This window comes from Schistocerca gregaria, chromosome 3 (genome assembly GCF_023897955.1).
Source record: "Schistocerca gregaria isolate iqSchGreg1 chromosome 3, iqSchGreg1.2, whole genome shotgun sequence".
In the NCBI taxonomy this organism is placed as follows: domain Eukaryota; kingdom Metazoa; phylum Arthropoda; class Insecta; order Orthoptera; family Acrididae; genus Schistocerca; species Schistocerca gregaria.
This window is the reverse complement of record NC_064922.1, coordinates 417,849,420-417,875,970: the sequence shown is the minus strand read 5'-3', so window position 1 is coordinate 417,875,970 and position 26,551 is coordinate 417,849,420. Positions and strand designations below refer to the sequence as shown.

At 37.4% G+C, this 26,551-nt stretch overlaps 1 protein-coding gene across 1 annotated transcript in view; it reads left to right on the top strand.

Moving 5' to 3' along the window:
* LOC126354333 (proton-coupled folate transporter-like) overlaps positions 1-25,634 on the top strand; it is a 231,414-nt gene extending 205,780 nt beyond the window's left edge. Inside the window, exons 10-11 of the mRNA XM_050003899.1 lie at positions 4,951-5,107; positions 17,233-25,634. Coding sequence (XP_049859856.1) covers positions 4,951-5,107; positions 17,233-17,326 — 251 coding nt within the window. The 3' untranslated portion in view covers positions 17,327-25,634. The remainder of the gene's footprint in view (positions 1-4,950; positions 5,108-17,232) is intronic.
* The last annotated feature ends 917 nt before the right edge of the window (positions 25,635-26,551 follow it).

The following is a 26,551-nucleotide window of genomic DNA, read 5'->3' as shown; positions in this document are numbered from 1 at the left end:
TGGTTATTACACATTGATTCTGACCATCATCTGATCACTATTAATCAACGGTAGTCTGCTAGTATGGCTTGAGTGTTTACAATGTCTCCTAAAAACTTTATTTCTTCTCTTTCAAATCGTAATTTGCACAGTTTTGTAGGGACTCCATGGTAATATAAGGGCGTTGATAACTTATGTAGTATATGACAGTGGTCTTCTCATGGTTTGGGTGTTATGACCATATCTTCTACATAAATTAATAATTTTTCTTCAAGATCTTGGCCTGCAGCATGTTCCAATGCTTTTATGACTATTGAAACTGAAACATTTAATATGAAATGCAAAACTGTAAATTGAAAGCACTTTCTTTTGAAAAAAAATGCTGTATATTTAAGATTCTTGTGCCAATTCCATCTGATAATAAATGAATTAGATTATGTGAAGAAAAAGCTGTTGATATCTGTAGGATACTGTCGTCATCTTCAGTCCAAGGATTAGACTGATGCAGCTAGTCTAGCTAATCTGTCCTGTGTGAGCTTGTTCATCTCAAGAAAACTAGTGCCATCTACATCCATTTGAACCTTTTTACTGTTGACAACACTTGGTGTGCCTCTACATTTTATATCCCCACACTTCCCTCCATTACCAAATTGTTGATTCCTTGATGCATCAGGATGTTCCTATCAACCAGTCACTTCTCTTAGTTAAATCGTGCCATAAAGTTTTTTCTCCACATTTAGTTTCAGTACGTCTTCATTAGTTATTCAGTTTGACCACTCTAATTTTCAGCATTCTTCTGCACCAATAAATTTAAAAAACTTCTATTCTCATCCTGTTGTAACTGTTTAGCATCCACAGTACACTTCTGCACAAAACCACACCTCAGACAAACAGCTACTGAAAATATTTGTTGACACTGAAATATATATTCAGAACTTCTTTTCTTGCTGTTGCAATTTTCCATTTTATATCCGTTCTATTTCTTCCACCATCACTCATTGTGCTGCTCAAATAACAATACTCATCTACTGCTACCTAATTCCCTCAGTATCACCGAGCGAGGTGGCGCAGTGGTTAGCACACTGGACTCGCATTCGGGAGGATGACAGTTCAATCCCGTCTCCGGCCATCCTGATTTAGGTTTTCTGTGATTTCCCTAAATCATTTCAGGCAAATGCCGGGATGGTTCCTTTGAAAGGGCGCGGCCGATTTCCTTCCCCATCCTTTCCTAACCCGAGCTTGCGCTCCGTCTCTAATGACCTCGTTGTCGACGGGACGTTAAACAACACTAACCTAAGCTAACCCTCAGTATCACCTGAGTTAATTTGATTACATTTCATTAATCTAATTTTACATTTGTTGATGTTCATCTTGTAATGTTTCTTCAAGGCATTATGTATTCCATTCAGCTGTTCTTCCAAGTCTTTTGTCATCTCTGACAGACTTGTAATGTCTTGACAAACCTCAAAAGTTTTAATTTTCTTTCCTGAACGTTAATTCCCTTTCCAAATCTCTCCTTTCTCTTCACTGTGTGTTCAGTGCTGAATAACATCAAGGATATGATCAAACCCTTCTCATCACCTACAAATCCTATAACTGAAAATTGTGCAGGTGGGAAATGTCCCTGCAGTATATCCTACATTCTCATATGCCTTTTCCTCCTCCCACTCTATCACTACCAGTCTTTGTTCCCCCAACATGCCCATTAGTTTTCCCCCCTCCTCTGCTTCTCTCTTTTCCACCCTCCCTCCCATCCTCAAACCTCCCAGCTGCACTCATAAGTGGCACTACACTTGCCCTCCTACTATTCCTCCCCCTCCCTTCTACCCCAGCCTCCTCCTTACCCACGCCATCCACAGATTGCTAACCCTCCCCCTCCACAATCAGGTATAGCTGCTAGATGCAGTCTTCCCTTAGCAGTCAGAGGCAGTGGTCATATGTGAGAGAATTGTGCTCGTGTGAATGTGTGTTTGCCGCGCGGGATTAGCCGAGCGGTCTAAGGCGCTGCAGTCGTGTACTGTGCGGCTGGTCCCGGCGGAGGTTCGAGTCCTCCCTTGGGCATGGGTGTGTGTGTTTGTCCTTAGGATCATTTACGTTAAGTAGTGTGTAAGCTTAGGGGCTGATGACCTTAGTAGTTAAGTCCCATAAGATTTCACACACATTAGAACATAGTTTTGAATGTGTGTTTGTTTTCTGACTTAGAAGAGGAGCTTGTGGCCAAAAGCTCAAATTTGTAGCACTCTTTTGTTGTAGTCTGCAATTCAAAATCTCCTCTATATTGGTGAGCAGCAATCTACCTTTCCATAGCATTGTAGTTACTCCAACCTAGGTTTTCCAATATTTGATTTGTCTTACCGTTATGCCATCTACCTGAAACCTTCCAGTATTTCCAGGTCACTTCCACATTTACCACCTTCTGCAAAAATTCTTGAACCACCATATGATGTTAACTATGATTAAACTATTCTTCGAACAAAAGTTTTCCTGGCAACTTCCCCTTTATCTCCTTTCCCATCCAGTCCTTGTAGTGCTATTGAATTCCATTCTCCCTTCATAGTAAAATCTCATCTCCCTTAACTATCTGAATAATTTCTTTTATCTCATAATTTATTCGTTCCAGCTCTCATCACCTGTGGAGCTAGTAGACTATATGGTACTGTCGAGTTTGTTTGCATGGCCATCCTCCGCAGCAAGCACAGAAAGCAGATGTATATCAATTACAGTGCAACACTTGTGATGGCAGATACACAGGACAAACAGGCAGAACATTTGATGTCAGATACAAAGAACGTATGATAGCATGGAAGAATGGGGAAAAACTACTCCACATTTGCACAACACCCAAGAGAACACTATCACAAACCAACAACTAGAGAAGAAGACGTGAAAATAGTTAGGACCAGCAATAATGAACACCACCTATTCCTGCAACAAAATTACCACATACAGAAAACCAATCAGAAATCCCAGTTGAATGATCAAGTACACACGACAAACAACTTATTGCTTACGCTAGTAAGTAAAACAATATAACAACACTACAATAGACATCTATTATCACAGTAATAGTAATAATACCACCTGAACCCTTTCCATTCACTCATCTGTGAATCTTTCCACAAAATATTTAAACCAAAACTCAAATCAGCTGAAGAACCATTCTCTGACAGCTATGACATTTGTATTCAATATTCTACAACCATCCACTCTCTCTTGTGTGTGTGTGTGGGGGGGGGGGGGGGGGGGGGGGGAGGGGGGGGAGAGTTAGCAACATACACACACACATTCACACATTCACAGAAGCACAACTCACACACCCATTTATTTCTGTAAGGCAGTGTGGTTTCCTCATGATCATAAGTATATTAATTGTAATGTATAAATTTTATATATTAGGCCGGTGCATAAGTTTGTAGCATTTTTCCATATGTGTAATAAACACAACATATACATACCACAGAGACTTTAGTCAACAATAATATTTTCTCCTTCACTATTTACAAGAATGTGCCTATGCTGGGATAAATTTTTGTTTCCGTGATTGTAGGAATCACATGGTTTTGAGACAAGGGACTTATTGAGCCATGTTTGGAGCACATTTTCATTTGGAAAGAAAGTTTCTTGAAAGTTTTTGAACAGAGTGTGGAATAGGTGAAAATCTGAGGGTGCAAGATCAGATGAATAAGGTGGCTGCAGAATGATTTCCCAACCCAGCTCATGTATAGTGTTTTTTGTCAGTATAGCAGAATGTGGGAAGAGATTGTAGAGGAGTAGCATCACGTCACATAGTCTTCCTACTTGTTGTTCTTGGACTGCATCTGTGAGACACCTCAGCTGTTGACAACAAATGTCAGCATTGATGGTTACACCTCAAGCAAGCCATTGTAGTACACCACACTGCTGCTGTTCCACCAGATGCATAACATTATCTTTCGTGGATGCATGCAGGTCTGTGTATTGGGGAGTTGCTGCATTGTTTGGGTGCAACTATTCATTTCTTTTCCTTATGTTAGCATAAAGACACAATTTCTCATCACCAGTAATAATACAGGATAGGAATGATCGATGTCTTTCATGAGCCAATTGATAATGAACAAGCAGAGATGAACACATATGGCCACCCCCTGATTTTTGTGATTTTGGTGTAGAGCATGTGGTACCCATATAATCAATTTTTTAACCTTCCTCATTGTATGAAAATGTCACATGATGGTGGAATGATAATAGTTTATTGCATTTGAGAGTTCTCAAGTGCATTGCTTAGGATCATTGTGGAATAATTATCTTCATCAGCTGCAGAGATCTTCCTGAATGTGGAGAGCCACTAACGTCAAAACGATTCTCCTTCAAATGAGAAAATTGTTTCCTTGCCTTTCGCCGCCCTGTGCCATTATCCCCATACCTGCTGAAAATGTTTCTGGGTGCTTCAATTGCTGTCACCATTCTATTGAACTCAAACAGAAGACTATGTCAGAAATATTCAGATTTCTCCACTTGTCACTCCATTTTCTAGTTTTCAAGGCCCCATTCACTATCTCCAAATGACAAATGACAACATAGAAACTCAAATAGCAACAGTGAACTACAAATAAAAATGATAATTGATAAATAAACTCATAGCAACTAGAATACCAGCATAAAAAACAAAAACTTTATGACCTTATGTACCAACCTCATATTATTGTCTATCTTGATGTTCACATTTTGCACATTGCATGTGGACTTTCCAATGTCACTTGAGGAAGTAACATCATAACTACAATCTTACATAATCTGTTGTTGGCTGCCTGGCTTATGTAATCTGTATGTTTTCTGATTTCAAAAAGCATATAAATTTTTAGCCTTGGTTTCATCTTTTCATGGTATATGACAATGTATCTTTGATAAATGGGATAAATTTGATGTTTATTTTCTTTTGTCTGATAGTAATAAATATTCATTGGTTAAAAAGACCAATTCCTTTTGTTGCAGGTAGTGTATTCTCCCTGACTGCAGCACTGGAGTCTGTTATGCCATTGGTAGCATCGCCTCTTTACACAGCTGTGTACAATGCCACCATTGCAAGTTTTGCTGGGGCATTCTACCTGATGTCTGCAGTTTTCTACACTGTTAATGTTGGACTCTCATTGTAAGTACTCAAATTTGGTACAACTGAATTTGATATAAATATTTACCCACACACTGTGGAGGGAGTCACAGGTGACTCTTAATGTCAGTAATAGCTATTAATCTAGAAAGGGCAGGGATAGCATAAAAAAGAATCCATACACATTTGTGTGTGTGTGTGTGTGTGTGTGTGTGTGTGTGTGTGTGTGTGTGTAATGCTTGATCGTAAAAAAAAAGAGGCTCTGGTACAGTGATATTCTGTGTGAGTTTTTGAAATTTGGACTCTTAAAATGTTATTTTATTGCTTTTCTGAGGAGTTTAGAAGTGTGAATACAAATTTGTTTTACATCACTCCAACATCAACAAAATTTCTATTGTATCACATCTCAAAATCTGCAGTTCTGATCGTTTTTTTAGTTAGAGGTACTGAGTATAGAAGCAGTGTAGCCCATGACGTGCAAATACCCAGACTTTATTCACCCAGTGTTTGAGAATGAGAGCACTTAGTGACTTGCAACAAACTTTACACATAATTTGAAACATTTATGAAATTTTTTCTCTGTGAGAAGTGCCACAAAAAGATGAAAGGAAAAAATTTATCACTTACTACATTTTTGATCTCCATGTTGTGAAACTGCTGTATTAGATGTGATAACCATGGACAAAGAGCACATGAATTCATGTACATATGCAGCTGAGAGAACTTATCATTAATAATTCAAGTAAGAAGAGAGGAAAGAATATTTGTAGGACTCCGTATTAAGAGAAGCCTCATAGCTATCTTTCACAAGTGTCTTTGAGAAAGTAGTAGGCGTAAGGGACCACTTCCATGGTCCACCATTGAGCGGTGGGAGAAGCATCGCTTTGGTTTGCCAGGGTGGCATAAGTAAATCTCCCACCCTTGATTTTACTGATTGATTGACAGGTTAGTAAGTGAAATTGTGCATTATACATGGTTTGTTGCTACACTTTCCGATGAGGGCGAGCCATTTATGAAAGCAATCCAGTTAAGTTTTCTTTAGATTCTTTGAAACCATAATGAAATCACAATAAATATGGTGTTTATAGCATGTTCAAGATCCCCCTGTTTTTAAGATGAATATGACCCCAGCATATGTAAATGTGAGATAATAATAAAAGTGTTTAATTTTAGGTATGAAGTTCTTCTGTATACCTTACAAATCATTCCTGAAAAATTTCATTTCTTTTCATACCTTTTATAAAAACACTAATAAATACGATACATTGGACATTATTTCAGTTTATTTTCAGTGTAATTAATGAGGGGGGAAAAGAAAAGAAACCATAATGACTCAATCTCATTAACCCCAGTTTAACTTTATGTACTCTTTTTGCTGCGTCAACCTCTTCCTGGAAACAGTGCTAACATGAATGGCTCAAGCCTTACTAGGCACATGACTCATTTCTGAACAAGCATTACATAAGCCATAAATTTGGATGAAATCGGTAATGATGAGTATATGCTATCTCTTTGTGAGTACACTTGAAACTAGTGTATTTTGCAGAATCAGTCTATCTTCCTTTACCCTGCTCTCTTTAATTGATTTTTTGTAGTTGAGTCCTTACCTTCTTTAAATACTTTTATTCTCATTTTTACAGTTTACAATTCTTTCTTTTTGACAGAATACACATATTTTAAACAATTATTTGCCTTGTATAAATTGTTTTCCATTTCATACATCTTTGTCTTAGCATGGAAATTCACTTTCAAACTGTTACATCATTTCTTTAATTTAGAAACATTTTCTAGGTCTGGTTCTGGAGGTGCAACATGCAGCTTTCATAATTTTAGTGTGCTTGTGTAACATCTGAAATAGTGTTGCAATTCTAGCCTTGTTCTTGTTCTTGTTCTGGTGCCATTCAGCTTCTGTAAGTTTAGTTTGCTTATGTTCCAGTCTAACACCTCAAATAATGTTACAATTTTAGCCTTGTTCTTGTGCTTATCTTATCTCCTTTAATTCAGTTTCTGGTTCAGGAAATGCTGTTGTTGAGAGCACATGCATTGACCTGTTTTCATGTCATGACATCCACCTGTCTTCCATATACACATCCTCCACTACTTTGGATAATGTTGCAAGGTCATTCAATGGCTCAGCATTAGATGTGTTTGGTTCTTTTGGATCATCTTCTTAGGCATTACCATGTTATTCTTCTGAATCAGTTATAATTTCTTTCTTACCTATAACATCAGCTTTAACTGACTTGACTTTATTATTACCCAATGCTTTATCATTTATCTTAACCACTTTATTGCAATTTATTTTGTTACTATTCACTAACTGCTTTGCATCATTAAGCTTTTTATTGACTACTTATTGAACTTTATTCCTCTAATCATATCCCATTTCTGTGTTACAGTTTGTAAAGGTGCCATTTGCAATTGGTGCAACAGGGTCTATGCATTTCCTTCTCTCCTCTGTTCCTGAAGTACTGTATCTCATCACATTTACAGTTTCCTCATTGCTGTCAACAGTTATCGTGGCTCTCTTCATATCTTATTTCATCTGTTTGTTGTCTCATCTCATGTTTGTGTGGGTACGAGCCTGCTCTAGAGTCGATGCATCTGCTGTGGTTGTTGCCATGACCTTGGAAACTTTCCCTTGTGTAGCCAAACCAGCCTTCTCGCCATCTGTCATTCTACACTTTGCATTGCCAATTGTTGTTGTGCTGCTGGTCTGCTGGCTGTTCAGCTCTGAATTCATGATTTGAGTAGTTTGTACCCCCTTCCTATGCATTTTAAAATAATTTTTGCTTGCTCCTCCTTTTTTACCATCACACTGCATGTCATATCTCCATATTGCACCAATACTTTGTTCATTACTGATCTCATTAACATACTACTGCCTGCACACCCTCACTGCTAACTTGCATTGTTGGTGGGACACGACAGTGACGTATTCACCAGAAAAGATAGTAGACTACAGAAAGTTTTAGAAGCTAAGGCTCTCCAACTATTGTCTGCTTATAGGTAGCTTCCTGGCAAGGATATTGATTACAGTGTTCTTACACATCTCAGCACCACCACTTATAGCATCTATGCACACATTTATTTTGTAAATTAAAATATTATTTCATAAATTGAAATTGGGGTGGGAAGTGGCAACAGACATGAGGAACAGGCCAAGAAATTCTTCTGACCGCTTTGTTATTAATGTACAAAATAGGTTTGACCTGTTGCCTCAGTCAGAAACTGATGAGCCTCTCACAGAAGTAGATGTACACAGGGCTCAACAAGCTTTCAGCAGCAAATTGATTAAGAATGTAGGGAAGTCTGCAAAGAGAAAGAAAGTCTTGTTGCTAGGTAGTTCGCATGCTAGGGGTGTGGGCCAACTTCTGCAGGATGAATTAGGGTTGGATTACCAGGTCACAAGTTTTTTCAAACCTAGTGCTGAACTTGGGCAGGTTACAGAGGATTTAGGTTCACTATGTAAAGGTTTTACTAAGGAAGACACCGTGGTTATTGTGGGTGGGCCGGGCAACAGTATTGACAGAGATCCGGGGTACAGCATAGAGTGTGACCTGGCAAATATTGCATCGGCATCGAATCATACCAGTGTTGGGTTTGTGCCGGTTCTGGAGCGCCACGACCGACCTCATTTGACCTCTTCTGTCAGGAGAGTTAATTTGGAGTTGGAACGGCTACTTGGATCTGATGCGGGGTCACACATTGGTGTGGTTCGTGTTGATTCACTCTGTAGGTGGGACTATACTAGACATGGCCTACACCTCAACAGGAAAGGGAAGGGTAAACTGGCTGGGCTGATAGCAGGAAATTTAAAGGGGGGAGGAACTACATCTCATGGTGGAAACTCTTTTTTAGTGTAAGATCAGTGTCCTGTGGGAAACTCAGCCATGCAAGTACTAAAGATGTCAAAAAAGTTCAAGATAGTTGCAAAAGTAAAATGAAAAATGTTAGTATATTTCATCAAAATATTGGGGGATTGAACAATAAAATTGATGAGCTTCTGCTTTGTTTAGAAGATATAGAAACTGAGAATGTAATAGATGTACTATGCCTGTCTGAGCATCACATTGTCACTGATATGCAAAAGGTTAGCATCAATGGGTACAAATTAGCTGCACATGTAAGTAGAGATAATATGATGAGAGGAGGAGTTGCCATATATGTCAAAAGCTTCCACAGTGCAAAAAATTTAGAAACTAAAAAATTTTGTGTAGAGCAACATATGGAAGCATGTGCCACTGAACTTAAACTAAAGGATGGCACTTTCATAATTGTAACAGTGTATAGGTCCCCCTCAGGGAATTTCCAGCTATTTCTGGAAAACTTGGATGCTTTGTTGTGCTATCTGTCAGACAGGGGGAAGCAAATTATCATTTGTGGGGATTTCAATGTTGATTCCCTGAAAGAGTGTAATAGGAAGAATGACCTTTTAGTATTACTCAGTTCTTTCAATTTGAGCTCCGTCATTGATTTTCCTACTCGGATAACAAAGAACAGCAGTACATTGATAGATAACTTTTTTATAGACCAAGATAAGTTTAAGGACATAAATGCTTATCCTGTTGAGAATGGTCTTTCAGATCATAGTGCACAGCTTGTTACAGTACATGACATAGCTCCATGCAGTATAATAAATCAGACTTTCAAAGCAGTGCGTTCAATTAACAATATAAATATTGCAAACTTTAGGGAAAGCCTACAGCAGCTAGACTGGGATGAAGTGTATAAGGAACCCGATGCAAACTTGAAATATAACTTATTTCACAATACATTTTTAAGGGTATTTGAAAATTGTTTTCCCAAGAAAATAGTTAAACATAATTCCAAGAAAACATATAAAAAACCTTGGCTAACTAAAGGAATAAGAATATCTTGCAACCGCAAAAGAGAACTGTATCTAACAGCAAGATGGAGTACTGACCCCGAAATTGTTCAATATTATAAAAACTATTGTGCGGTACTAAGAAAAGTTATTAAAAAGTCCAGAAGCATGTGTATCATGTCTGAGATCAGTAACTCTGATAATAAAATTAAAGCAATTTGGAATATTATTGAAAGGGAAACAGGGCAACCAAGAGCACAGGAAGACTTTAGTGCAATAAAATTGAATGACAAGTGCACTAACAAACAATCAGAAATTGAAAATATTTTGAATAATCATTTTTTAAATGTTGTGGAGAAAATAGGATCTAGATCTTCACTAGAAGAGGCAAGGCTATTAATAGAAGAGGCCATACCTGCACAGTTTGAAACAGCTGTAATTCCACCAACCTCTCCCTCTGAAATCAGTAAAATAATAAACTCACTGAAAAGTAAAAGCTCTTACGGAATTGATGGCATTTCCAGCAAAGTACTTAAAGCTTGTTCCCCACAGATAAGTAGAATTCTCAGCCACGTATGTAATAGCTCTTTGGAGCAGGGTGTTTTCCCTGATAGACTGAAATATGCCATTGTAAAACCATTGCATAAAAAGGGGGATATGTCGGATGTCAACAACTACCGCCCAATCTCTCTTCTGACAGCTCTATCAAAAATTTTTGAGAAAGTAATGTATTCAAGAGTAGCCTCCCATATTTGTAAAAATAAAGTACTAACAAAATGTCAGTTTGGTTTTCAGAAAGGCTTTTCAACAGAAAATGCTATATATGCTTTCACTGATCAAATATTAAATGCTCTGAATAACCGGACATCACCCATTGGTATTTTTTGTGATCTCTCAAAGGCCTTTGATTGTGTAAATCATGGAATTCTTTTAGATAAGCTAAATCATTATGGTTTGAGTGGGGCAGTGCACAAATGGTTTAATTCATACTTAACTGGAAGAATGCAGAAAGTTGAAATAAGTGGTTCGTGTAATGTTAAAACAGCTGATTCCTCAAACTGGGGTGCTATCAAGCACGGGGTCCCACAGGGTTCGGTCTTAGGTCCTTTACTGTTCTTGATATACATTAATGACTTACCATTCCACATTGATGAAGATGCAAAGTTAGTTCTTTTTGCTGATGATACAAGTATAGTAATAACATCCAAAAACCAAGAACTAAGTGATGTAATTGTAAATGATGTTTTTCACAAAATTATTAAGTGGTTCTCAGCAAACGGACTCTCTTTAAATTTTGATAAAACACAGTATATACAGTTTCGTACAGTAAATGGCAAAACTCCAGTAATAAATATAGAATTTGAACAGAAGTCTGTAGCTAAGGTAGAATTTTCAAAATTTTTAGGTGTGTCCATTGATGAGAGGTTAAACTGGAAGCAACACATTGATGGTCTGCTGAAACGTCTGAGTTCAGCTACGTATGCTATTAGGGTTATTGCAAATTTTGGTGATAAGAATCTCAGTAAATTAGCTTACTATGCCTACTTTCATTCACTGCTTTCGTATGGCATCATATTCTGGGGTAATTCATCGTTGAGTAGAAAAGTATTCATTGCACAAAAACGTGTAATCAGAATAATTGCTGGAGCCCACCCACGGTCATCCTGCAGACATCTATTTAAGGATCTAGGGATCCTCACAGTAACCTCACAGTATATATATTCCCTTATGAAATTTGTTGATAATAATCCAACCCAATTCAAAAGTAATAGCAGTGTGCATACCTATAACACCAGGAGAAAGGATGATCTTCACTATGCAGGGTTAAATCTGACTTTGGCACAGAAAGGGGTAAATTATGCTGCCACAAAAGTCTTTGGGCACCTACCAAACAGCATCAAAAGCCTGACAGATAGCCAACTAACATTTAAAAATAAATTAAAAGAATTTCTAGATGACAACTCCTTCTACTCATTGGCTGAATTTTTAGATATAAAGTAAGTAAAAAAAAAAAAAAAAAAAAAAATAACTTAATCATTAGTGTGACACGTTCCACATCATTACGAAGTGTCGTATTCATGATCTATGGAACAAGTATTAATCTAATCTAATCTAATCTACTCCAAATATTAAAGAGTGAGAACAAAATAGCTTTCTTTTTTTCTTCTTCTTTTACACAAGAAATGATATTCTGTTGTTTCAATACATGTCTTGATATTTTAACCATTTGTCACTGTTACTGCTCACCCAATACTGCTACCTGTGCTGAGAGATGTCAATGTGAACAAGAGGTGACCGAGACGTGTAATCAATGGCACCCCATACCATCACGCCGGGTAATATGCCAGTATGGTGATGACAAATACACGCTTCCAATGTGCGTTCACCGCGATGTCGCCAAACATGGATGCGATCATCATGATGCTGTAAACAGAACCTGGATTCATACAAAAAAATAACGTTTTGCCATTCGTGCACCCAGGGTCGTCATTGAATACACCATCGCAGGTGCTCCTGTCTGTGATGCAGCGTCAAGGGTAACCGCAGCCATGGTCTCTGAGCTAATAGCCCATGCTGCTGCAAACGTCATCGAACTGTTCGTGCAGATGGTTGTTGTCTTGCAAACATCGCCATCTGTTGACTCAGATCGAGACGTAGCTGCACGATCCATTACAACCATGCAGATAAGATGCCTGTCATCTCTACTGCTAGTGATACGAGGCTGTTGGGAACCAGCACGGCATTCTGTATTGCCCTCCTGAACTGACCGATTCCATATTCCGCTAAAAGTCATTGGATCTCGACCAACATGAGCAGCAGTGTCGCGATACAATAAACCACAATCGCGATAGGCTACAATCTGACCTTTATCAAAGTTGGAAACATGATGGTACACATTTCTCCTGCTAACACGATGCATCACAACAACGTTTCACCAGGCAATGCCAGTCAACTGCTGTTTGTGTATGAGAAATCGGTTGGAAACTTTTCTCATGTGAGCACATTTTAGGTGTTGCCACTGGTGCCAGCCTTGTGTGAATGCTCTGAAAAGCTAACCATTTGCATATCACAGCATCTTCTTCCTGTCAGTTAAATTTTGCGTCTTTAGCACATCATCTTCATAGTGTAGCAAATTTAATGGCCAGTAGTGCATTAAAAAAAATAATCTCAATAAACACAAAATGGTGTCTTGTAATATTTTCCAATTAATTTTTGACCAGAGGTACAGTTTTATTAAGAGTAATTTTTGTGAATGTGTACACTGCCATTGTGCATAGGCAGCTATCCTGAAGCATCAAGCCTCACAGAAAATTGTGTTTAATTGGCTTATCAGGTAATATTAAAGAAAGATTTTTTTAATCCACCATAAGATTGATGTCTTGACGTTGGAATACATATGATATTTCTGGTGATAGCACCCTGAGAAAATTTTGCAGTGGCTTTTAACAAACATAAAAGAGAAATTTTAACAAAACATTTCATTCAATTATCAGTGTTTTTATTGTTTAACACTTCATTTAAAGTCTGATATTTACTTCTTGTGACATTGTACAGTTATAATTATAAATGGAAATTAGAACATGATCATACATACATGTTTTCATACAAGAATTATTGAGTTTTATGATGTAAATTAGTCGTATTTATTGTATTATTCAATAGGTGAATCTTAGCCTGTTACATTACGCTGTATATGGTCACTAATCAAAGCTTTGACATGGAAGGGAAATAACTCTGGGCTGTGGAACTGTTGATTAAATACATATTTTCTTATGAATACTCTCCATAAAAGTATAATGTTTTCCTACAATGACTGCTCGATATGTAAAACAGAATTGCAGCAGCTTTAATGAGTAGATATATGCAAGATGTGCTAACTTTTTGAGTGGTTAGATAGATGAGTAGCCCGGTAGTAAATAGTTTTTTAAGATTTTTTTATGAATATTAACACGAATTTTGAACTTCCTTGAATATTTTATAAATTTCCTTCATTTGCCATGAATGTGTGTGTTGGTTCATAGACATTCAAGAATTAGCTTTCTCCACAAACAGGAATAAATATTTCTGCTTTATAGATATAACATTGGATATCACGTGAAAATGTCAAGAGGAATGAATTCATCAATGCATATTGTAACACTACTACTAACTCATCATTGCCAAAAGAGTTAGAGTGAGTGTAGGCTTCCATGACTATTTGTTATTGGCACTACTATATTTATCAGAGCTGCTCAACTATTGATGTGCACATACTCATAACATCAGAGCCAGCCAGTAGGGATGACACTGTTGGATAATTATTAAGCTGGTCACTATCTGTCACCTTAGATGGTGTGTAACTGGTACCAGGTGATCATGTGACACTCCATTGCTGATGCAAGTCATGGCAGTGAAGTAGTGTACACGTGTCAGTCAGTTGTATGGAATCATGATAAGGTGGGTTGACATAGCAGTGTGACAAAATGATAAAAAAAGAGCCATCATGTTGTATGTGCCAATGATTACACCATGACTGAAGCTGCTGATTTGTTGATGTATCAATGCAGACTGCCTGGTGTGTGTACAAAAATGGCATTAGATTAGATTTACTTTCATTCCAATCGGTCCATAGTGAGAGGGTCCTCCAGGATGTAGAACATGTCAGAAAAACAATAATACATGACAAATATTTACAACTAAAGCAAATAAGCTAATGTATATTCCATAGGTCCCAAGGGGAATGATCATCGTCATCGTAATTTTTATTTTTATTTTTTTACTTTTATTTTATAATGAAAACTATATGAAAGGATCATTTTACAACACTCATTTACTAAGATCGCATTAATGCACTGAATTTAAAATAAAAAGTTTTTTATTTATAAGGTAATAAACATATAATAGAACTACTACAGTTCTTATTTACAATGAATGCATTACTGCACTGAAATGGTGCAGAAGTTAGATTGTACTTTACACACACACACACACACATACACACACACACACACACACACACACACACACACACACACACGCACAATCAGTTGGTTCTATTGAGATTCATCAATGGAGTAGAAGTAGTTGGCCATCAATAAATCCTTTAGGCTTCTCTTAAACTGAATTTTATTGGTTGTTAAGCTTTTTAGGGTTGCTGGAAAGCTATTGAAAATGTGTGTTTCTGAATAACGTACATCTTTTTGTACAAAAGTAAGTAAGATTATTCTTATTTCTAGTATTGATCCATGAACTGAGCTTTTGGTTTGAAAAAGTGATAAATTTTTAATGACAAATTTTGTTAAGGAATAAATGTATTGGGAAGCAGTAGTTATTATCTCTAGTTCTGTTAACAGGCCTCTGCAGGATGTTCTTGAGTTCACACCACATATAACTATTATTGTACATTTTTGTGCCCAGAAAACTTTAGCTTGGCTTGATGAATTACCCCAAAAGATAATCTCATATGACAGTATGGAGTGAAAGTAAGCACAGTTTGCCAGCTTTTTAATTTTTGTATCCCATATGCCTGACAGAATTCACGTTGCAAACAGAGATTTGTTTAGATGCTTCAGCAGTTCTGTGGTGTGCTCCTCCCAGTTGAATTTATTATCAAACTGTAATCCCAAGAATTTAACACTGTCCACTTCCTCCATCTGCTTCTCATCATATGATAGGTATATACTCGTGTGACATCCCTTACAAGTCCTGAACTGCATATAGTATGTTTTTTCAAAGTTTAGTGGCAAAGAATTGGCTGGGAACCAGTGAGTAATGTCCACAAATATTTTATTAACTGATCTCTCTAAGACTACACTTGATTTGTTATTTATTGCAATGTTTATATCATTGGAAAACAATACAAACTTGGCATCTGGTAATGTTACTGATGAAAGGTCATTGATATACGCAAGAAAAAGAGCCACTAACAGATATGTAACATAGTATAAGAACAGTGGTTGTGAAAGATCATAATTGCTAGGGACCTGAGATTCATGTCATGGTTTGTCAATGACAATTGATTTCAAATCCAACAGGGATTACTACTTTCAGCGAATCACATAAATCTCAGCCAGTTTCCAAGCAAACATTGTGAAGAGAACTACATGCTGTGAACAAAAGGTGGTCATTGCTTGTAGCCACAACATAGCTGCACCTCTTCATTGGACAAAGTAATGTAGAAACTAGACACCAGCTGACAGGAGGTGTGTAGTGTGGTCCAATGAGACATAATAACGCCTCTTTTCAAAAGCTTGAGTTCAAAGGCAATGCAAAAAATGGCTCTGAGCACTATGGGACTCAACTGCTGTGGTCATCAGTCCCCTAGAACTTAGAACTACTTAAACTTAACTAACCTAAGGACATCACACAGATCCATGTCCGAGGCAGGATTCGAACCTGCGACCGTAGCAGTCGCACGGTACCGGACTGTGCGCCTAGAACCGCGAGACCACCACGGCCGGCTAAAGGCAATGCAGTGAGATGTTTAATCATAGTGTGTCAAGGGTGTATTTCTGGTGGAGGCGGCTCTCAGATGTTTATGGGGGGTGTTTTTTGTTCTTTAACTTGGACCTACTGATTCACATTATTGTGAACATAAACCAGGATGTTTATATAATCATTTTTGGTGGCCAAGTGTTTCCCTTTCTTCAACGTCTTTATGATGAATGTGCTCTGGACACTCCTGAATTCCAAGAAGATAAGAGTCACCTGCAAGTACATGTTCCTGATAAAGACTAAGGTACCTGACATGCCACAGTTGATCTACTAAATCACCTGTTATTAATCTCATGAAAAATGAGTAGCCTTATTTGATTTTTTAAAATTTTTTAAATTTAATTTAATTTTATTTTGAAATTTGTGGTAAGTTCCTATGGGACCAAACTGCTGATGTCATCAGTCCCTAGGCGTACACACTACTTAATCTAACTTAAACTAACTTACACTAAGGACGGCACACACATACACCAATGCCCAAGGGAGGACTCGAACCTCCGATGGGGGACCCACACGAACTGTGGCAAGGTGTCTCAGACCGCATGGCTACCCTGTACAACGGCCTTATTTGAACCATAGGTGAAACATAGCAGTCAACATCCCCACAATTTCATACATCAGTGGGATCTAATCAGCAATGAGTGGCTTCAGCTGGAAATGACATATCTGAAGAAACTTGTGGACACTCTTTCTCACTGAACTGAGGCCATTATCAAGCCTGCACAATATTAGCATAATGTCCCCTGTATATGATTAATGTTTTGTCTAGTGTGCTTATTATTTGTCTTCATTATTTATTATAGATGCATGTAAGACAAGATAGAGTCTACTGCTGTTTATATTTTCTTTCTTCTTTTTTTTCCAGGGCACTGGCATGTTTACAACGCAAGTGCTCTCGATCGGGCTATTATGAAGAGTTGCCAAGCAATGATAGCTGTCCTGCATCTGTAGATGCTTAAAGTATCAATGTTTTCCCTTATTCATATCTACTTATTGAATTAAGCCATGAAAAGTTCTCAGTTACTTCATCTTGTGGTAATATAACTCTTTGGACCACAAAAAACTCTGAACAGGAAATTGTGTGGCAATCTAATTGTAACAGTAAAGGAAGTAAAATTTAATATTTTGTGATGCAGTAAGTCTGTGTGTGTGTGTGTGTGTGTGTGTGTGTGTGTGTGTGTGTGTGTGTGTAAGGGGCTGGGGGGGGGAGGGGGGGCACATGCAAATGTTTGTGTGTTGGCTTGTTTTTGTATGTTGAAATTGTACAGCATGAAAGACAAATCTTGACTGTAACAGTGCATTTCCAGTTTCATGGATGGTGAGAAAATACAAAGAAAGATGGTGAAATGCTAATGTATTCAAACAATGTTTAAAAGCATAAATACATCTTTTAATTTGAAGAAATGCACATGGTACAGTGGATCCTAACCTGTCTGTGACTATTACCTCTGAATGACATGTAGTACCAGACAGTACCTTAACCAAGTCTGCAATCCATCTAAACTTTAACTGGAAAGGGACATTAAAACTTTATTTGTATAGTAACAACAGAAAAAGAATATTTATTTAATTTTGAAATACATATTTTTGGTGATGTCACTCAGTGCACATTGTCAGTCCTTCCTTGCTTTTATTTTCATTGCTACCAAGACAAAAAACTACTTTCACACTTACAAGTTTGGCTTTTGCTGATAATAAATGATACTCTAGGCCAGCCATCTGAAAAGAATCTTGTCAACCAGTTGTTGCCATTGTGTAGTCTAAGAAATAGCAATTTGACTCAAATTTTGCTATTTGAAAATATTATTTCCTTCAGTGAAAATCATATTTGTTCATTTATTTTTCAAACCAGTCAAACAGTTGTTTAATGAGTTTATTTAAGTTGGTAAATAGTGGCTTCTAACTAGACTTTCAGCAGAAAAAATAAACAGAAGAGGAAATATGGAGCACTTCTAGTGAATGAGATGGAATTTTCAAATCAAAGCTTCCAATATGTCTGAAAGTAACTGTTTGCTATCAGTTTATATTACCAGGTACTGAGACATGGACATTTAATACAAAAACTACACAGAAAATGAGGGTGTAAAGGGTGCAATGAAATGTTGCATTATGAGAATTACTCTGTGAGACATGAAAATAAGAAAAAGGATCTGCAAACAGACTGATGTTATAACTGTTGCAGTCTAAGAAAAGGGTCAAATAAACAGATTTTTTGAAAATAGTCTCATCACAGGTCATTGTGCTCACTTCTGAGCATTGTGACCCCATGAACAAAGTGTCTCCATCCTATACAGTTACCAGTTTCTTACAGCCTGCTGAAGACCATGGCCAGAGATCCTCTTGATTTGATCAATCCGCCTGTTTGCTAATCTTCCCCAAGTTCGTTGCCTGCCGTCTTACCTTCCATGATTATGTTCTCTAGATTTTCTCTATATCCTCTTACAGTACGTCCAAAGATGTGGAGAATTTTTTGTTGAGACGATAAGAAAGGCACATGGAGATATTGAGAAGCTCAATAATAGACACATTTGTTCTTCTTTCAGTCCACTTTATGTGCAGTGTCCAGCTCCGAAGCTCAAATGTGTTAATGTGCTGTTTGTCTCTGGCATTAAGGGTCCATGTCTTGCAACCCTAAGAGAAGATAGAAAACATGAGTGTTTCAACAAGCTCAGCCAGATCCAGGTGAGGTTCTTTATGCCGTAGTGTGATCCATCTTTGTATCTAATCTTCACAGCTTCTCATATTACAGTTGGTTGCCCCAAGATAGATGAAAGAATAGATGACTTCTAGTTCCTTTAATTGACCAATGATTTGTACCTGTACTCCTCAATCAGTTATCAAAAGGTTGGACTCCCTGAGATTGATGCCAATCCATGTTACAGACTAATGTCTTTTACTTTTGCTAATAGCTTAGCAAGTTCATCTTTGCTGCTGACTAAAAGCACAGTGTTGTCAACAAATCAGAGGTTGTTGCCACTAATTGAGATGCCTTTAATCCAACCACCAAGAGCATTCCTAATGACATATTCTGCATAGATGTTCTGCAGTTGGGGGAGGGATAGAACATACAGCTGCAAGGTGATTATTCTGTAGACTTCTGATCAGCACAGTCAAGTGTGGTGGGATACCAAACTCTGCAACCACCTGCCATGACTTCTCCCAGACAACAAAGTCAAAGTCTTTCCTGTAGTCTGGGAAACAGATGAATACAGAAGCATATAACTTTCATGATTTTTCGATTATTTGTCATACACTGAGAACCTTTTCATGATAGCCTTTTCCTTCAACAAAACCTGCTTTTTCTGAGGATATGTGAGACAGGATGTATGGCTTCAAATGCTGGTTCAAGATGTAGAGCAAAATTTTGTTTGCATGGAATATGAGAGCAGTGGTTCAGTAGTTCCTGACTGACCCTTTCTTGTGCAGAGGGATGAAGAGAGAGTTTGACCAGTCTTCTGGCCACTCCCCAGTTTCCCATATTCTTGTACATATTGGCTGCAGCATATTAACACCATCCTGTCCTCTTTCCTTGTTCTTCTCACCAGATATACCGTTAAGACCAGCAGATTTATAGTTCTTCCAATGCTGATTGGTTGTCTATTTTGCTGCATAAGATCATAGTTTCCAGTGTACGTTCAACTGCCTGACTTTCAATACTTCTGTTAATACCAGAATATAACTTTTCACAGCACTGTTTCCACCTTGCAACAGCTTCTTTTTTGTGTCTGATAAGGTTGTCATTCTCACCACCTGCTAACTGCATGTGAGGGTTAAATGCACTGGTGAAACTTGTGAATTTCTTGAAGGGATCACAAGCTTGATTGTGATTATGATGTTGTTCTGTCTCCTCACAGATACCATTAATGAAGTATGATCTGTTCTTTCTGCAGTTCTATTGTACTTCTCTGTACAAGTTCTTATATCTATCTTGATTGAGGGTTGTGTGGAGACCAGTTTTCTTCTCTCCTCAATTAGTTGTAGTGTGGACTGTGATGTCTAAGGATATTTTGCACTCAATGGTCATTGTGATGTCTGAAGTGATGAGGAAATGACCTCCTTCACTTAATTGGATGTTTGTAATGATGATGCATCTTTGTCAGGACTGAGGTTGTGGAGTTTTGGTCTTGCAAGCTCACCAAATTTTGAAAGAGCTTCCTTGTTTGTGAGTTTTAGTTGTCTTTTCCACTGTACTTGGTGAATTTAAACTTAATCCACATTTTCATGGACAGCAAATTATGATCACTTCCTCAGTGAGCTCCAGAGAATGTCTTACAGTCCAAGACCAAAGTCAACCAACATCTTTGCAACAGGATGAAGTTAATTTGGTTTCTAAATCTATCACCAGGCAATATCCAAGTGTACAGTCATCTTGAGTGATGTTGGAACATAGTGTTACAGACAGTCAAGTCGTTACTCACACGTGAATCTAGTGAGTACCTGCCTCAGTCCTTTCTTTCACCAAGACCATAAGGTCCAACCACAGATCGTAGGTACGTGTTTTGGACAGCATCTCCAATTTCAACATTGAAGTCTCCTTGAGTTATTGCATATTCTTTGTCAGGGTTTGTGCTGAGGTCTAATTCCAGTTGTTCTTAGAAATCCTCTACCTCCTCATCAAGTGCTGCAGAATAGTGGCATTGGTCTGGATGATGTTGAGTTTACATGGAGAAGCATTCAATTTGATGGAGATGATCCCGTCAATAACTGGTTCATAACTGAAAAGACAGCTGTTCAGATTTCTAGGAACAGCTATTTACAACACCACACTTGCTTTGACCACTACACACTGAAAAGTACAAAGTAGCCTTTCCTTGGGTCATGAAATGGCCACTTCCTCTCCAGTGACTCTCACTAAGCCTTAAAATATCATTCTCACTCATTTCTCTTTCTACTATAACATGTTTTCCATCTTAAGTAGCCCAACAATGCACAGTGATAATTTGCACTGTGATGTTTGTCCAATGATTTCTTTCAGTTCTGTCCCCCCCCCCCCCCCCACCCCTCCCCCTCCTACCCGAGTGGAGACTTGAAGCTCTGGATAATTTAGAACTGAGCTCAGCCATGGAATTCTCATGGAAAAATTCGGTGGTGGTTTCCCATTGCCTTCCACTGACCTCCAAAACTCGTCTGCTTGCTGACTCAGTTTCTCACCAGGGTTGGTTATCCATTCCACTGACTTGCTCAGCTTAACAGGGGAATCATGTATAGGTAGGAAGTTGGAGAAATGAGGTGAAAGAGACCAGGAGAAATCTCTTGCTGATTTCTTCTAATCGCATATCACTCCCATTTTCTCTTGCCAGAGTCTCAAGGTGTTTTCAGAGAATCGCCCAGGTCATTTCCAGGGCTCAAAATAGTTTAGTCATGACTAAACTAAAATCGGAAACTTTTTGTCTTCACTCCTCAGAAAATTTAATTTTGTCTGGGAGTCGTTACACTCATGTCCTGGAATATGAATCAGTACAGGCAGTATTTTATGTTCTCATACTATAAGATGCACCAAAAATTTATGAGATATATTTTCAGAATATTCTGCTCATAGACAACTGAGTTTCCTATCTGTCACCAGGACTCAAATTACCTAGGACTACTGGTCAAGTACCAAAAAGACCAGTAACATAACAAACTGAGTTGGTGCATTGGCTAAAAGATTTGTGTCATATTCAAGAGAATCTTGTTTCAAATTCTTGACCAGCCATCCAGATGTAGGTTTTATTTGTTTTCTTTAAATTTTGTCAGGTGCTGGAATAGTTTCTTCATTTAGGCCACACTTGACTCCCTCCCATATCTTTGTTCAGTCAGAGATTGTGCTCTATGTGCTCTATCACATGAGTTTGATCTCAACTATTACATCATCCACTTTTTAGTAGTGACATATGCACATTTCATCTAATGAATTTTGAGGGTTCGGCAAAATAAGTAAAAAAAAAAAAAAAATTGTGGGACAAGGAAACACAAAGATAATGGCAAATCATAACAGCAGTGGAAAAGAGAGGGAATGGAACTATCTAGGACAGAAAGTAAAAGGATATCTGTGTGAACCAATTCCATTGTAGAACTCTAAAAACACTAGTGCTTGGAACCAACATTCACTTCATGTGAAGTGCGAAAAATATTACTTTTGTTGGAAGCCAAGACCCAGTAGATAACAGGATGTCAACATCTGCAAACTTCTTAGCCCCAAATGTTCATTAGTTCCAGACCTTCAATTTCACAATTTCAGATCACATTGTGTGCCTTTATTTACTTGCAGCTGCATGAAGTGTGCACTGTTAAAGAGTAACTGTGCTGTTTGTTAGTGGTGCCTAGCATTTATATCTGATGCCAGGTCTCAACTGCCTAAACAATATGTTACTGCAGCAATATTATCCACAATTTTGTCCTTCTCCAAGAACTGCTCCAGGATATTAGATCCCCAACTACCCAAAAGATCATCTGCATGACTTTCCCATGAATGCTTATGTTAGGAACGTTTTCTTAGTAATACACAATTTATTCTTTCACTCTATGAAATGCCTCTTACTCGTTAGTTCATAATGGTGCATCTTGATCCATCTTTTACTGTACTTTCAAACAATGGAAACTCCAGATATGATTATCAATAATGTAGGAAAAGACAGATTGCTACTTGCTGTAAAGAAGACATGTCACACTGCAGACCAACACAATTAAAAGACACTTATGTAAAGTTTTCAGCCACAGCCTCCATCAGTAAAAAGCAGACACACTTCATTCACACACATGCAAGTGCTTGCTTGTGTGGATGAATGGTGTATGTCTCCCTTTTACTGATGAAGGGTGTGGCCAAAAGCTTTATGTAAGAGTCTTTTACTGTAGTTTGAAATCAAACAGTGTAAAATCCAGAATGGCATGTAACAGTATCATGAAAAGGAAAGTGGCTTTTCACCATATAGCGAAGTTGCTGAGTCACAGATAGGTGAAACAAAAAGACTGTTGCAAATAAAGCTTTAGGCCAGTAAAGCCTTCGTCAAAAATAGACAATAGACACACACACTCAGGCAAATGCAACTCACACACATGACTGCAGTGTGTGAATTGTGTTGGCCTGAGTGTGTGTGTCTGTCTGTTGTCAATTTTTGATGAAGGCTTTACTGGCCAAAAGCTTCATCTGTGACAGTCTTTTTGTTGTGCCTGTCTGCAACTCAGCATCTCTGCTATATGGTGAGTAGCAACATTCCTGTTTATAGTTTGTTTGGGAAAGCTATCTCCTTCACCTCGTACACAATAATCTTGTGCATAGTGGTCTGAGCAGTGAGACTTTCCATCCTGTGAATGCCTATACTCAAGAGCCAACTTCCTTGGTATCCATCAGTTACTCATTTACTTATAGTTTACTCTATCTTGCATGAAATTTTGTGCAAATCTGTGACTTGTATTCAATTCCACTGAAAACTTCACCACTTTGTACTGATTTGGTGGTTGATCTGCTATTTCAGTGTCTTAACTTGCGCACGCTCCAGTGTCCTACTATGGAACAACACATATCATCTGGATCCTGTATTGCTTCCTTAAATAATTTTAGCTGAATCAAAATATGGTACCATAAAGAAACCACTGTGTGCATGTGTGTGTGTGTGTGTGTGTGTGTGTGTGTGTGTGTGTGTGTGTGTGTGTGTGTGTGTGTGCACGTGTGCTTGTGCGCACATGTCTGCACTGAAATGAGACCAGCTTGCTGCTTCGTTGCCTGTACAACATTTTCTATAGGCCACCTTTGTTTGCTTGCTTTACTTGTGTATATTAAATTCAAAGTTATTCAGGTACTTCGTTTATTATGTGGTAAATTTTCTTTTCTTATCTAAGCAACGCTAAGATATTTGCCCTTTTATATTACCCATCTTTGTAACCTAGACAAAAGTATTTTGTTGTTAAAATAGCAATATAAAATAGATAATTTTTGTTAACATAAGAAACATGACTCTTTTTTTATAAATTATTAGAAACCTGAGAAAATTTGTTAATTATTTTGGTTGCAAGATATTAGATTTTTGTGTAACAGTTGTTAAGTTACATTCAGATACTAAAAAAATTTGTGAGGTATCTTCAGGAACTGTTTTGTCCTGAATCACATTCATGATACAGTGTGCAAAATCTTAAAGACCAGAAACTGATACTGAGCTACTCGGTGCTCTTCATAGAAAAGTGTGGATAGTGACCTAAAATCCCTTACAGCAGTCACAGAAACTGGAAATGTAATACATGAAAATAAATATGTTTTAATTTGTATATTACATATAGGTACTTGTCAATGTTATTCAAAAACTGTGGCACAGAAAATGAACTAATAGAACATATCACACTTATCATTACAGTTGTCAGCATTGTCTCAACTTAACTGAGATTGTATCATTTTCTTCCCCTTAGGCTGAGTTTATAAACTCATTAATAAATTATATTTTTCTGTTATATGAGTTTAAATTATTGCTTCATGAATTATCAACTGATAGACATTTATTTAGTAATGGCAGAGGAATACAGTAAGATGTTGGGAATTTACATATACTTGTATGCCATTACGTATATCCCATCACTGGGAAATTTTAGCATATGGCAATACATATATCCCATCACTGGGAAATTTATGCATTTCTTTAGTTGATTTTAACAATTAATAATGCCTTATAAACAACCACAGTTAATGAATTTTATCGGGGTATCTATCTCTCTCATTTGTTGCACTAAGAAATTATGCTCTACTGACCATTATCCAACAAGTATCCCTTGAACATTACTCTGTATAAGCACACCACATAAAGATAGTGAGGAAGCAAAAGAATACAGATTACACACTCTGAATGGGTAGTAGTGCTCAAATAACTATCCCTCAGCTACAGTCAAGTACACACATGCTTCACATAAGATATAAGGGCAAAAATAAAATGACTGTAATGAGCCTGTCAGTGGTATTATACATTCTCTTGTGCAGTAAATGTTGCTTCTCTTTCACATAATGTTAAAGCACAGTTTGAGTACCAGTATCTCTTTGTGCATTTGGAATTGGAGAACCTGTGATCATAGACTACCAGCAAGAGATCATCTGTTTGAATGAATGCTGTTCTAAGTCATCAGACAAAAAGGCTGTGTTTCTTAAGTAATCAAGATGTTTGAGAGAAGTATGTGACTCTCAGTACCCTTCTCCAGAGTGCATCTTTCAGTTTTTTATTTTATTTCTTCAAAAGTTTTTCCTATTATGTAAAACTTTTGGAATCTTCTAAGTGTAATTTCATTAAAATAAATAAGTTAACACATTTACTGAGAAAATATTTATTTATTTGTTTATTGTCTCATAAATAGTGCAAACAGTCACAATACGTCACTGCTATAATATGTTTAGGCTCTCGCAGAGAAAAAACTGGGACACTTGTGTTTGTACTTCATATCTAACTTAATTACTACACTTATGCTTAGCTTTTTTGTCAGTTATCATGATATTTTGAAATTGGCAATAGGCCTATGATGTTGCAGCAGCTGAAAAATGAATATGAAGAATGTTTCTTCATTTTGTGAATTGGAAAGGAAAATGTAGGTACATTACACATAAATAAAATTCTTTTCTTCAGAAATAAAAAAAGACTAATATATTTTCTGCTGTGTTTAGTCACTTACTAGGTGCTTCTGTAAAAACTATGTGATATTACTAACCAGTAATCATATACAAATTATACATTTAAGATTTCAGACTGATAGGGAGAGCATGCATACATGACAAACAATATTCAATAAACACTAATAACACATGCTGCATTGATCACATTCTTCACAAAATTAACTTTTATATGGCTGCAGTCTCATAGGGAGATATGTTTTAAGTAAATGGATGCTCATTTATTACTCCTTCGGTTTTGTTTTTGCTTGTCTCCTTGTTTTGTTTTTACTTATTGAAAGTCGAGGGTAGGTAATTGCTTCTTTTACCTCCAACACATCTCTTACTGTATCTTTAAGCATAAGATGTGTTAAACCAATAACATTCTACTTCAGGAAAACTTGTTGTTCACAAATATTTAAGTAAATGACAAATACAACACAATTTGTTTCTCGATTAAAAGGTGGGACAATTGTGTGTCCTGAATGATTTTCTTGGGACACCGGGACATTTATGTGAAAACCAGGACTGTCCTGGCAAAACCAGGATGTCTGGTCAGCCTAGCCTTGGTGCCCCTCATTGGCCA